At 44.0% G+C, this 15,526-nt stretch overlaps 1 protein-coding gene across 1 annotated transcript in view; it reads right to left on the bottom strand.

Moving 5' to 3' along the window:
* Positions 1–15,526, bottom strand: part of LOC124789593 (proton-coupled amino acid transporter-like protein CG1139) — a 122,916-nt gene that overhangs the window by 24,582 nt on the left and 82,808 nt on the right. The window contains exons 5-6 of the mRNA XM_047257004.1: positions 13,206–13,327; positions 5,581–5,665 (exon numbers count right to left, since the gene is read on the bottom strand). Of these exons, the coding sequence (XP_047112960.1) occupies positions 5,581–5,665; positions 13,206–13,327 (207 nt within the window). The remainder of the gene's footprint in view (positions 1–5,580; positions 5,666–13,205; positions 13,328–15,526) is intronic.

Genomic DNA, 15,526 nt, shown 5'->3' with positions numbered 1-15,526 from the left:
TTGTGGACGGGGCCGTGATCAGTTACTACTGGTTCGCTTTTGCAATTATTCACATTTATTTTAAAACGATAATTCCAAACTCAGCAATAAGTAAAGATATCACACGTTATTTTTTTAATGAAAGAATGAACAATTGTGTAATTAGTAGTGCTTTCAGTGCGTTACAATTTACCAAATGAGCATAAAATACAGACACAGCAAATAATGTTTTAAAAACAAGCTAATGTGATACCAATTGGAATCTTACGGCAAGTAACCACAATCACAGCTGAATGCCTTTAACGCCAAGAACTGCAATTATAAAAAAAATTAACAAAGAAACTGCAAAGCAGCAATGCAATAGTAAAGGTTAATTTAAAAAGACAGGCAACTGATCACCAAACAGGTGAGACAAAATGATGGTAAACTTGGTAGCATAAGCATTTAAACCTACTGTAACGCCAAGAATGGCAATTATATAAAAATTTCAGAAACATACAATAAAAGAGCAAATACAATAATAAAACACAAGGGCCAGTCACAGACGGTGGACCAGGAATCGACCTCTGAGTAGGTACCGCAAAAAAACACTTTCGCGTGCGATAAGATAGGCAGCCATGAGTTATTCACTTCACAAGATGGTAACTCAGACTAGTGACATTCTAACGAGTGACTAATGATAATCTTGCTGAGGCTACCTGACGTCCCATAAACCAAATGCGAAGATGTAAAAATACTCCAAAGCCGGAACAAGTAGTCTGGACTCTGTCCGCAGAATACTGTGCTTAGAGCTCCCAGAACGAGAAAGGGGCCGGCCAGAGTGGCCGTGCGGTTCTAGGCGCTACAGTCTGGAGCCGAGCGACCGCTGCGGTCGGAGGTTCGAATCCTGCCCCGGGCATGGATGTGTGTGTGTCCTTAGGTTAGTTAGGTTTAATTAGTTCTAAGTTCTAGGCGACTGATGACCTCAGAAGTTAAGTCGCATAGTGCTCAGAGCCATTTGAACGAGAAAGGAAACACTACGTACAGAGTAGAAGAATCGCCAACCAACCTACAATCAAGAAAGTTGTCAAAGCTAAACGCCTCACTGGACAGCAGCGGCAAGGGGAGGAAACGTACACTGCTGTTACATACACTAACGCCCAGGACAGGTAACTGGGGCGTTAGAGACCACGAGGCAGGAAAATTGAACTTAACAAATAGTAACAAACTGAATGCAATAAATAGTAATTAGAAGTCCATGAAAGCTAATCATATCCGCCTTCGCCAAGCACTCCACTCTCTGCTCTTCACCTTGGCAACACTACGAGCAGCAACACGAACCCAAGTCACTGGAGAATCGCAAGATCTCACAGTGATGGAAGTTTCTCTGCTTGAATCCAAATGCACTCAACTTAAAGCTTGCAGGATCCGGTTTACGAGGAGGTCGTGCGCCCTCGTGACCACAGGCCTTCGATTCGGCAGTCCATGAGCGCCGCCAGCGGTCCTGGCCTGTTCTCATACTGCGCGGACCTGGCTCCCCCTATGTCTCCAACCGAACTGCACACTCACTCGACCCAGAAGAAGCACGACATCGCCCAGAGATAGGATCACAGTTACTACATATCGATAACCGCCACTGCTGCCACTAGCGGACAGGCAACGCTTGTGAAACTAACTGGCGCCAGTCAACAGGAGAAGAAGACAAACAACCGCAACCACGTCAGCTTAACGATAAGGTCTGGCCTCCAACAGAGGACGGAAACCTACAACAGCACCAACGCGAGCCCCAGCACAATGGACGCAATACACTGGATGCAGTGTGCGTACTGTAAGACCTTCGGTACACACACCATCAGATTATTTGACTTGTCGCTCTAACGAGGTAGGCGAGTGTCAGCAATATGTCTCGTGGTCTTATCATGGCATATTTATCTTCTGCCGTTAGGTCAGATGATAGAAATGCCACTTGCACGCTTAGAGTAGCAGATTGACGGTGACCAACTTTAAACAGAACTTGATTAATTTTCACACACGTTTATTAAAGTAATAACAATCATAAACCTTACTTGACTTGATTCTGGATGCTACTTACAATTGACAATCTGAAGTTCCTTTGATCTTGGTACGTTAATCTTATTCTCACATATCTCTGATACTTGACAAAGTGTCTATACATTTCTCTTCATGGCTATGTACAGGAACATGATAATCTTATTAGGCGCAGACTGAAACTTAACTACAGTCTAATGCAGACTAGTACAGACTGACTAATCAGAGGTCTGTACACTCGTTATAATATCTCGAGCGTTCAGGTATCACTGCGCGAGTGTGATCCACGAGGATAAAAGGTTCTACGTAAGCAGCAATCTCATTGGCTGCGTTACATATTAATACGCGGATCGGCGGAACAGAATTTGGTCCGTCTCTAAGACAGCGCCATCTCGTAGTGCGGAGACGGACGAGCGCTGCGCCTGCGCTGTTGTGCTTAGCGGGGCGCGCTCTAGTGGGAAAGTAGTGTACGCGCTGACTACGCGGAACTATGTACACAACCCTAGATAACATGGGAGGCAAGCAACGTATAGGTAATCTAAATGGTAGGTGCCTAACAAAATACGAAAAGACTCAAAAACACTGGCAAACATGAGACAAGAGAACAACGCAGGTAATCTGCATAACAATATGACAGAAAGCGCATCGTATGCACATCACAAGCCAGCCACTCTTCTCCTTCTCAGTAACGTGGCGAATGAATCAGAAATAGCCGCAGTTGATATCAGAACACCAAAGACGATCTTTATGTCACAACTGCCGACCGGAGTAATGACGTAAATATCACGTAGACATGGGAAACAGGATGCTGCAACAGACAACAAATGTTAGGCGACAGCCAAGTTCAAAATAGGCGTTGTGACGCCGATAACACTGCCATGGTGAGGCTGCCGCCTTCCAGCAATGTTCGACCAACGTGGAGCGCCCACACTTCCCCAGTCAACACACACCTCCAACTCCCACTGCTGTGGGCTGGTCCGCCCTACAGCCAGCTGAGAACGGGCTTGCCTCCCGTCCACTGCTATTGACTCGTGCACTCTTGCTGCGAAGAGTCCATTGGTCTCCCAGCAACGGGCCAGACGCATGACTACAGTAGAGACTATCAGTACTAGTCCTAAAGCCACTATTTCTTCTCCTGAGAGACGCTTGCCCACAGTTGTAATTGTTCGTTGATATCCTGGACTGGGATGGAGATGACGCCTGACTTTCTACTGGCCGTAGATCTTGGGATCCTTCTAGCCACATGATTACCACAACATTACGCAAATAGTTCATAGAGACACAATGGCACAATGAAACTGTTGCATGAGAGGTGACACATCACGACACGGGATTTTTGGTACTGCTGTGCCGTCAGCCTTCTGCCAGTTGCTACCAGCTGAGACCTGAAGCCATATCGCTGGCTCTCCACGCTATGACGACAAGAGTAACGCTGCTGTGTCTCTCCAAGACGTTGGAATAAAACGCCGTACTCCCGAGGATGGTCATTCGGGGTATATGTACATGGGTACTCTGCAAATCATATTTAAGTGCCTGGCAGAGGGTTCATCGAACCACCTTCATAATTCTCTATTATTCCAATCTCGTATAGCGCGCGGAGAGAACGAACACCTATGTCTTTCCGTACGAACTCTGATTTCCCTTATTTTATCATGGTGATCGTTTCTCCATATGTATATCGGCGTCAACAAAATATTTCGCATTCGGAGGAGAATGTTGGTGATTGTAATTTCGTGAGAAGATTGTTCCACGACGAAAAACTCCTTTGTTTTAATGACGTCCTTCCCGAATCCTGTAGTGCTTCAGTGACACTCTCTCCCCTATTTCCCGATAATACAAAACGAGCTGCCCTTCTTTTAACTTTTTCGATGGGGTCCATAAATCCCATCCGGTAACGATCCCACACCGCGCAGCAGTATTCTAAAAGAGGACGGACAAGCGTAGTGTAGGCAGCCTCCATAGTAGATCTGTTACATTTTCTAAGTGTCCTATCAATTAAACGCAGTCTTTGGTTAGCCTTCCCACAACATTTTCTACGTGTTCCTTACAGTTTAAGTGTTCGTAATTGTAATAGCTAGGTGTTTAGTTGAAATTATGGCTTTAGATTAGACTGATTTATGGTGTAACCGAAGTATAACAGATTCCTTTTAGCACTCACGTGGATGATCTCACACTTTTCTTTATTTGGGGTCAATTGCCAATTTAAGCACCATACAGATATCTTTTCTAAATCGTTTTGCAATTTGTTTTGATCTTCTCATGACTTTACTAGTCGACAAGCGACGTTATCTGCAAACAACCTAAGACGGCTGCTCAGATTGTCTCCCAAACCGTTTTTATAGATAAGGAACAGGAAAGGGCCTATAACACCACCTTGGGGAACGCCAGAAATTGAAGCCCCGAAATTAGTAGCTACAAAATAAATAAAATCATAAGGACGGCTGTAGGCGTTTCATTTTCCACAATACTCACTTTTGGTTGCAGTTGTGGTCGACCAGAACCTTAACTATGTGTATGGCCACCTTCCCATTCCCGTGTAGTCAAACACTGAGCCACTGTCGTATCCAAACGCCCCACAAACCTAGATCTTTCACGATTTGACCAGCCGACGAAACAGAGTCCCAAAATGAAATCTGTGAGTTGACTTAGAAATTCCTTGAACTTGGAGCGTTTGCCTCTCTCGAGCCAGTACTGTACTGGCGAAAGCAAAGTTGTGAGGCTGTGTCGTGAGTCGTGCTTGGGTAGTTCAGTGCATAGATCACTTTCCCGCGTAAGACAGAAGTCCCCAGTTCGAGTCTCCGTCCGGCACACAGCTTTAAATCTGCCAGCAAGTTTAAAATCAGCGCACAATCCGCTGCAGAGTGAAAATTCATTCTGGAAACAATGTCTAAGGTTGTGACTAAGTCATGTAACCACCTTATCACTTTTTCAAGTAGTGGAGGAGACCTGCCGTGAAGTCTGGAAACCAGAACTACAAGCACTGTCAAAGGCAAGGCTGTGATGGCAGGTCGCGATTTGTGCTCGAATATCTCAGTTGCTGAAGCATTTTGTAGTGAGAGGAAAAGATGCCGGATTCGAGTCCTTTACTGGCACACACAGTTTCATTCTGCCACAAATTTTCAAATCTGTGCACAAACCACAGCATAGCGAAAATTAGTTTTGGAAATACATATACACAATACATATACACTTTTCCATAAAATCTACGGTGGCTGTCGATACCTAAATCACCAGAGAGCACTTGAATTGTAGCAGTTGCTTCGCCAAATAGATCAGTACAAAATATTAGGAAAGGTATTTGGCAAGGTCCGTTAGGAGTCTTTTTAGTGTGAAAAGCAGTGCAAATCTCTTACTCGCACTAGAAACTATTGGCGAGGAAGTGGCTCAGTTCGCCTGATAGCCGTGTCCCATCGACGAACGACCCAGGAACATACGGGAAAAATGTACTGGTAGAGTAAATACTCTCCGCCCCTCACCGCTACGGCGGGTCGGAGAATACAGCCGGCAAACACATCCCATTCCCAAGGCTGGATTTTCTCGCAGGCGATCGAGTGTTGGCAAGCAGGTACTCACCTGCTTGAGTGTGGCAGCGATGAAGATGGTGAAGATGGTGATGCCGCTGTAGTACGTGGCAACCAGCCCAGCGTTCACAAACCACCTGCAAAAGCAACGCAGCCGCTCTCACTAACCAACTGCCACTGTGCACTGGCACCCACCGCAAAGCAAATCACAGCTTACTGAATCAGATACTGCGCTTACATGCGTACTATAGGGTGGGACAAATAATAGTGGCCCGGAGTACAGATTTCCGGGATAGTAAGAAACACAGCAAAGGAAAGAAAATACAGTGCTAACATAACTATAGCAGATGTTTGAAGTTACCACCATTTATCTCTTGCCACTTTTACACTCTGGTCAACGAGTCGCTGAAGGCGGATAGATGCTGTACTGCTGGAATTGCTGCAACTTCGGCCTAAACGTTCTGCTGCAGTTCTTGAAGACTACTAGTGTTGTTGCGATACACCTTGGCCTTGAGGGCTGCCCACACAAAGTGGCATATCAGGTGACAAGTGTAACCACCCAGGGCAGCGACCAGACTGACCTAACAACTCTGTCAGGCTTGAAGATTATGTAAATATACTCCAAGGTTCGGCCGGCTGTATGGGCAGTTGCTCCATCCTGCTGTAAGTAACTGTAGGTCTTTTCCTCCTCCGTTAATGCTGCCACAAGTGGTTTCAAAATGATGGATATGAAACGCTCCGAACCCCCGGGTCACTTTTATTTCCTCCAGTCAGTATATCACGCCTCTTCTTTTTAAGCAGGGGATGTACGATGTCTGGCTAAAACATAACCGAACTTCTGTTTTAGCAGACAAAGAGCGTGGGCCTCAAGGTCAATGGGCGTCACTGACATCTCCACTCTCCATTTCCCATTCACCTACCACTGCTAAGTCTGAGTTCAAAATGGGACTTAACTGCTGAGGTCATTAGTCCGCTAGAACTTAGAACTACTTAAACCTAACTAAGGACATCACACACATTCATGCCCGAGGCAGGATTCGAACCTGCGACCGCAGCAGCAGCCCGGTTCCGGACTGAAGCGCCTAGAACAGCTCGGCTACAGCGCTCAGTCTGGGTATGGCCTTCGTTTCTGTCACACCGTGTATCCGCAGCCCGTTGTGTTGATGGGGGAACGGATGAATGTGAAATTTTAGTGAAACTCGGAATATCCACCACACGGGCCCATTCCCTGTTGAAACAAGTCTACTGTGATCAGTTTCTTTCACACTCTCAAACTTTAGAGTGGTTCAAGCGATTCAAAGTGGGACGAGAAGAGATTAAAGTTGATTCACGGGTAGGGAGACCATCAACATCAACAACAGACGAAAACATTGAAAAATGATAGTTTGTTGAATTGGAGGAGGGGATCAAACACCGATGTCATCGGTCCCATTGGATTAGGGAAGGATGGGGAAGGAAGTCGGCCGTGCCCTTTCAAAGAAACCATTCCGACATTTACCTGAAGCGATTTAGGTAAATCACGGAAAACCTACATCAGGCTAGGCGGAAGCGGGATTGGACCGTCGTCCTCCCAAATGAGAGTCCAGTTTGCTAATCACTGCGCCACCTCGCTCGGTAAACATTGAAAAAGCGAAGTTTCAACTAGAAAAGACTGTAGGCTATATATTCGCGTGGTTGTCGATATTGTGAGAATCGACTGAGAACCATTTTCACATGAGGAAAGTTTATTCAAAGATGGTCTGAGTGAACCTGATGCCTGAACAAAACGACTCCAAATGAACAGTTGTGCTGGCACTGTGAAATCCGTCAAACAGTATCTTAAATTTTTTGAGAAAGTAATGAATCCTGGTTTACCAATATGATCGGGGAAATAAGTGCCGACAAGTTCACAGGAAAAGCCCCAGTTCAACGAAACGGAAGAAGATTCGAATGTCAAAATCAAAATTCAAATCAATTCGATTGTGTTTTTTGACATATGTGGAAATGAAAACGGCAGAAAATCGAACTATAAATGAGGAGTATCATCTTGATGTCGTATCTAAGCTCCGTGAACGAGTAAGAGGAGAGGGACCAGTGTTATGGAAAAACAACGGTCTGAGAGCGTTCAAGCCGTGAAAAATAAGGCTACAGAGATCGTGAAGATGCTTTCAAAAGATAGCTTCCAACTCTGCTTTTAAAAGGGGAAAAATCGATTGAGCGGTGTTAGGACCCTAGAGGGGAGTATTTTGAAAGGGATAGTGTAAATGGAGAAGTGAAAATAAAGACTGATATATTCCTAAATCGTTTACTTTTCAGCCAAACCTCGTGTTATAATTAACAGCGAAAACTGACGTAAGTGAAGGCATTCTACAATACATTGGTGTGCAAAACGTATGATGTGTCACTGTCGAGTTACATAGCTCGACGAAACTTGGACCACACACAAAAAGAACTGCTAGAGAATAACACAGAAGGTAACTACCGGAAATACACATTAAGACGAACAGGAATGACACTTTTATTCAAAGACAGTAATCACACTAAAGTCACCACGATTTATGACGATCCTCTGAATATTATATCATCTCAACATCTGCAACTAGCTGCTTGCCTTTCCATTTAGAAATTTTCAGAGGCACACGCAGTGACACAGAGAGAACATTTAATAATAGTAAAATGTTAAAACTCTAGCTCCCTGTTCTCATATTTCATCTTTGTTGTTACCTTGAATAGGGTTCTGTTCTTTTCCTACTACAAATAAAAGCGAGTGCCTTTGATTTGTTAAAGAACAGCAATATTAAGAAAGAATAATACCATGAGTATTGTTTGTTTTGCTTGTTAGAAGTGTGGTTCAAAGTAAACAGAAATGACGCCTCTGTGAGTTAGCTATTTTGTTCCACAGTAGTCAGAGACCATGTTCATTACTACAATTTCACTGGAGAAACAGTAAACTAAATTTAGTTAATGTAAAACTGGAAAAGCAACGATTCTAGCTAAAACCATATAAATTTTACATATTTATGTTTCATGCTGTTAATCAGAGTGTTTTTTGTTGCCTTAATTTGTTGTTTATTTATTCATTCAAGTAACTTCCGAATTATTTAAGATAGGAAAATTCAGTGAAATTTATTGTAAAATTGTGGGACAACTCAATTCTTGCTATAATAAAAAGCTCTCAATAGTCAACCATTTCGACAACAGTCATTTACTTTTCATTCAAAATTAATAATTTTGATTTTCATAACGAAACAGTTAACAACGTTCTCTCACTGTTATTTGTGCCGCATTGTACTGATTACCTGAGAGTAAACCTTCTTTTGGCACATCTTTGCTAAATAAACACGTAATTTTTACTGATCTGCTTATTGACTTTTTAACGACAGGTACTGTTTAATAGGACTGACTACTGTTTAATTTTACAAATTAGTTCATTTGATGTTGCTGGGTGTTATTCTGCATATTGTGGTACCTCTTTCTCCGTTTCGTCTTTGCCGCGTATGAGTGGACTGTTTGCATACTTTATTCAAAAGTTAAGTAAGCAGAGAGAACAGAAAGTTATTTGTAAGAATAACTTATCGCATGCTTTTCCCCACTAATGAGTTATTCGCATCGGAAATCATTGCATTAAAATTTTCTGATACAATTAGCTCACACTATCACGGTCAATGTAGTCGCATAGCCGTCTCCACAAGGAGAAAGCATACACCATCTCTCATTATACAACACATATGACACTGCATGAAAAGCCCACATTAGACATATCCACACTCAGTAGATACATTTATAGCGCCGCTCTCATGCACCGTGTGGGTAAGAGCCGTTCTGTGCACAGAAAACCCTTTCAGATTAGGTGGGTAAGCAGCGCCACGTTATCTCCCTGACAGTAATAACAAACGACTCTTTCTTTATTTACTGTCAATCTACATTGTATTGTATAAGCTTCACCCTCCTACCAGACGCTCTGCAGTCCTTTCTCACGGACGAGGCAAGGAAAGAGAGAAGTCGAAGGAAGGTTTCCGTTACAATAGCTACAAAGACCAGCAGTATACCAGCGTCAGGTTCCAATCTACCGAGAAAAAATTGGTACTGCTTAAGTAGAAACCGAAAAGGTCACGCGGGCGCTAGGGCTACCTACAAGGATAGGGTATTATCGTCGGTAGCTCTAAATGTGACAAGCGTTCTAAGGCGCTGCAGTCATGAACTGTGTGGCTTGTTCCGGCGGAGGCTCGAGTCCTCCCTCGGGCATGGGTGTGTGTGTTTGTCCTTAGGATTATTTAGGTTAAGTAGTGTGTACGCCTAGGGACTGATGACCTCAGCAGTTAAGACCCATAAGATTTCCCACGCATTTTTCTAAATGTGATTACAAAGCCATAGAGCAGACTAAGCATCACATCATACAACAGTGTTCTAAGAGAACATGGAGTGCTACTCTAGATGCTAGCTGTTAACTGGATATCTACTAGCGATATACACTGAAGCGCTAAAGAAACTGGTACAGGCAAGCGTATTCAAATACAGAGATATGTAAACAGGCAGAATACCGCGCTGCAGTGGGGAACGCATATATGAGACAACAAGTGTCTGGCGCAGTTGTTAGATCGGTTACTGCAGCTACAAAGGCAGGTTATCAAGATTTAAATGAGTTTGAACGTGGCGTTATAGTCGGCGTACGAACGATGGGACGCAGCATCTCCGAGGTAACGATGAAGTGGGGACTTTCCCGTATGACCATTTCACGGGTGTACCGTGAATATCAGGAATCCGGTAAAACATCAAATTTCCGACATCGCTGCGCCCGGGAAAAGATCCTGCAAGAACGGCAACAACGACGACTGTAGACAATAGTTAAACGTGACAGAAGTGCTACCCATCCGCAAATTGGTGCAGATTTCAATGCTTGGCCATCAACAACGTCAGTGAGCGAACCGTTCAACGAAACATCATCGATACGGGCTTTCGGAGCCCTTGATGACGACACAAAACTTTACGCCTCGCCTGGGCTCGTCAACAACGACATTGGACAGTTGATTGGAAACATTCTGCCTGGTCGGAGAGCCTCGTTTAAAATTGTATCGAGCGGATGGACGTGTACGGTTCTGGAGACAACTTCATCAATCCATGGACGCTGCAAGTCAGCAGGGGACTGTACAAGCTGGTCGAGGCTCTGTAATGGTGTGGGACGTGTGAAGTTAGAGTGATATGGGACCCATACTACGTCTGGATACGACTCCGATGGGGGACAAGTACGCAGACATTCTGTCTGATCAAGTGCATCCATTCATGTTCATTGTGCATTCCGACGGACTTGGGCACTGCAGCAAGACAATGCGACACCCCACACGTTCAGAATTGCTACAGAGTGGCTCAAGGAACACTTTTCTTATTTAAACAATTCCGCTGGCCTCCAAAATCTCCAGACATGAACATTACTGAGCATGTAAATTCCCTCCAGCACTACTTCAGATATTAGTGGAGTCCATGCCACGTCGTGTTGCAGCACCTCTACATGGTCGCGACGCTCCTACATGATTTCAAGCAGGTGTACCAGTTTCTTTGGCTCTTCAGTGTATATTTGTGCGTGTTGGATGCTGATGTATTTGTAGAATTTGTGACTTGTAACTTTTTTGTGAAATACTGTAAACAGAGGCGCAGAAGTCGCTCGTGGGTTGTCTCACAAACGTTTTTTGTTTGTAATTTTTTAATGTAATTTTCTTTATTTTTCAGGACTGTGAGGAACACCATGGAGAAAGTGAGTCCTAAACAGCGACCGATAGTGATAGAACGTTATTTTGAAAATCAGAGACCCATCATCCTGTCTTAGAGAGCGTAACGCCGCCACTTTAATCTGCGCAACTATCCCCATCAGGCTTCCATTCTCCACCTGGTAGGACGTTTTCGGCGTCATTATTTAGTCTGCGACTGCCTACGAACGAGTAGCCGACGTTCGGTTCGGTCTCTTCAAAAATTTCAACGAGTGAGGGTAACGTTAACGACAGCGCTGAAAAGCGCAGCCGAAGATGTGCCGTTCAGCTTGGCCCGAACCAAAGGTCACTGCAAATAATTTCTACGACGGAGTAGAAATTGTTCGCGAACAAATAGCAACTGGTGCAGAGAGGTAAACCCGCAGATGCGGAAGCTCGTCTCAGGTATACAGTTATTATCCATGACTTGACAACTGAACAAAGAGCAGGTATACGTCAACAAACCAGCAACCATCGACCAGCTCGAAAAAAATATACGGTCCAGGATTCGTGAGTAACAGCTAACAATTCTTCGCAGGCGTATGTACTATGAAGAGCCGCCCTTTTCCATTCACAGCCTCACAAAAGACTAATTTTTCAAACGTAGTGTTTTCACATTTTCCAAGAGCGTGCTTCGCATCTTTTTTTCTTTTTTTTCTTGTTTGGTGCGGCCCACTAAGAATTCCTCTCCTGTGCCAACCTTTTCATCTCAGGATAGCACTTGCAACGTACGTCCTCAGGTATTTGCTTGACGTATTCCAATCTCTGTCTTCCTCTACAGTTTTTGCCCTCTACATCTCCCTCTAGTACAATGGAAGCGATTCCCTGATGTCCAAACAGATGCCCTATCACCCTGTCACTTCTTCTTGGCAGTGTCTTCATATATTTCTTTTCTCTCCGATTCTGAGCAGAACCTCCTAATTCTTTACCTCATCAGTCCACCTAATCTTCAACATGTCGCTGTAGCGCCACATCTCAAATGCTTAGATTATCTTCTGTTCCAGTTTTCCCACAGACCACGTTTCGTTACCGTACAATGCTGTGCTCCAAACGTACATTGTCAGAAATTTCTTCCTTAAGTTAAGGTCTATGTTTGATTACTAATAGAATTCTATCACCCAGCAATGCCTTCTTTGCCAGTGCTAGTCTGCTTTTGATGTCCTCTTCGCTTCGTCCGTCATTGGATATTTTGCTGCCTAGGTAGCAGAATTCCTTAACTTCGTCTACTTCGTGACCACCATCAACCATCATGTTAAGTCTCTCACTGTTCTCATTTCTGCTATTTCTCATTACTTTCGTCTTTCTTCAATTTACACTCAATCCATATTCTATACTGATCAGACTGTTCATTCCATTCAGTAGATCATGTAATACTTCTATACTTTCACTCGGAATAGCAATGTCATCAGCGAATCGTATCACTGATATCCTTTCACCTTGAATTATAATTCCACTCCTGAACCTTTCTTTTATTTCCATCATTGCTTCTTGAATGTACAGACTACATCCTCGTCTTACACCCGTCTTAATCCGAGCACGTTGTTCTTGGATGTCCAGCCTTATTATTCCCTCTTTACCCCTGTACACGTTGTATATAACACGTCTCTCCCTATAACATACCCCAATTTTTCTCAGAATTTCGTACATCTTGCACCATTTAACATTGTCGAACGCTTTTTCCAGGTCGACAGATCCTATGAAAGTGTCTTTATTTTTCTTTAATCTTGCTTCCATTATCAACTGCAACGTGAGAAGTGCCTCTCTGGTGCATTTACCTTTCCTAAAGCCATACCATGGACAGGAATAATTAAATGCATTTGCGAACAAAGATTTTATGCACTGTTCAAATCTATGCACGACTTCTGCACTTGCAGAGCTTAGTTTACTGTGAATAATAATAGGAGTATCTATTCCGTGTGAAAGACAGACCTGCCACAAATCTTCTGGCTAGACTCACCTGGCTACTGGAGCGAGCGGCCGCAGGCGGTCTGGCCCTGACGTGAAGGCGGCAGCAGCCGTGGAAGGGTAGTCCAGAGAAGGGAGCTTCAGCCGCCGGCACAGCCGCTGTGAGCTCTCCACCTGCACAGCACCAGCCACAGTAGTCAAGCCGAGGCACACGAAGCAGTGTGGCTGAGTGAGGCGCATACACAGTGTGGGTGAAACTAAAACTGGCACGGAAAAAGAAAATATGCGATGCACCTTAAGGTAGGCTACCCAACTCACACCACTCGCTTTAGGGTTCTATGATGTAAGATGGGTTGTCTATCTTAAGGTGCATCAGATATTTTCTTCTTCTGGGGCAGTTTTATCTTCACACATTATACATAAGGCATACATTAATAACCGAATAACTGCAGGGACGGATTCCTGACTGGAAAAAATGGTCCTATGAACATTAGGCAGACGGTGGATACTGTGCATACAGTGACAACAAATCATCCTGGAACACAGTTCAAGGCTGCATCGTATCCACGTCACAACAGATTTTCAAAGTGGTTCCCATGCAATGCAACACACATGGATGATACCAGTTCTGGCAAAGGTTGCTTCGTCAGTGAAGAGGACTGATGACAAAACTCCCATAATTGTGATGGTCTGGAGCAAAAACCACTGACAAAATCGTTTCCATAGAGGGAAATCTGCTGCTGATAATCATTGCACTCGTTGCAGGTGATAGGGTTGATAGCCGTTGTCATGCAGGATACACATAATCGTACTTTGGCTTACACCACGTTGGCTGGCCACTTGCCTGGGGCTTGTACAAGTGTTCGTCTCAATATCCTGTAGAATCTGGTCCTCCAAATCTGGTACACGCACAGTCTGCCACCTTCCTGCACGTCATTTGTCGGAAAGGACCCATGATCACTCAAAACTCCCAAAAATGGCTTGAAGTGTTGCATGATGTGGTTGGTGTCTGTGAGGGTACCTATTTTGGTATAGCTGTGTTGCCTGTCGACCGTTTCCATCTGCTTGGCAGTATACAAACACCATCTCGGCTTGTTCCCAATATGAATACCGAACCATTCGAGTACTTACAAGCCGGCCTGTGTGACCGAGCGGTTCTAGGCGCTTCAATCCGGAACCGCGCTGCTGCTACAGTCGCAGGTTCGAATCCTGCCTCGGGCATGGATATTTGTGATGTCCTTAGGTTAGCTTTAAGTAGTTCTGTGTCTAGGGGACTGATGAGCTCAGATGTTAAGTCCCATAGTGCTGACAGCCATTTTAACCATCTTTTTACTACTTACAATACGCTGCGTCTATCACACAGCCTGCAACACGCCAGGAACACACGGCACGTATCAGAGGAACTGTCATTCGCCAGTGCCATCTACCGTGGTAACGATGCATTTCCGCACACATATTCGTAGGACCTATTTTCCTCCATTTTCAAACAGGAATATATCTCTGCATTATATCTGTTTTATAACGTTCACCCTGTATAGTGGATGGTCAGAAAGCCTCGACCAATTTCTACAAAATAAAGGATTCATCTACAAAATATGCATGTATGTTTACTTGTCAGTATATATATACATTTTCAGCACACTTCAGCGTAGCCTCCGTGTGTTTTGCAACGTTGGACTCATTGAGAACAGCAGATCTGAACACATTATGAAGCATATCTCTCGAAATAGCTGACGCTGCATCTCGGAGTTGAGCTCTTAGATTGTGTACATCTCTTACTCTTGTTTTCTACACGATTATGTTTATGTACGCCACAGAGAAAAAAAATCCGAGAGTGTCAAATAAGATGAACGCGAAGGGTAAAGTCTTGCTCAACCTCTGCCTGACCATCTTTCCTGGCGAGTCTTCGATTTAGGAGCCGTTCTTGATCAGAATTATGGCCTGCTGTAATCTCTATCACCAATGGCTTCTTGTTGAAGTGTGGTTGCAGGAACTGCTCCAGCATATCATGGTAAACGTTTCCTGTAACTGTCTCTTCTGAAAAACTGAAAACTCCATAAACTCTAGTCTTTATGCAACCAAGTCACACAATTACTGTTGGTCTGTGTCTTTCTCATTCAGTGCTATCGTAATTTGTCTTATTACCCAGTATACGGCAGTTACATTTGTAAACTTTTCCTCGTGTATGGAACGTGGTCTCGTCAGTAAACAAAATGTGATGCACGAGATGTTCGTTGTGTGCAGTTCCTGTCAAATCGTGACACACAGCTTGGCGAGTTGAGTATTCTTCAGGGTCAAATTTGCAAAGCACTTGAATGTGATAGGCTTCTTGCTTTAGCGTAAAGTGGGACACTTACACAATCGTTGATTTTG

Source organism: Schistocerca piceifrons, chromosome 3 (assembly GCF_021461385.2).
Source record: "Schistocerca piceifrons isolate TAMUIC-IGC-003096 chromosome 3, iqSchPice1.1, whole genome shotgun sequence".
Taxonomy (NCBI): domain Eukaryota; kingdom Metazoa; phylum Arthropoda; class Insecta; order Orthoptera; family Acrididae; genus Schistocerca; species Schistocerca piceifrons.
Note: the sequence above shows the minus strand (reverse complement) of the source record. Positions and strands in the feature narration are given on the sequence as shown.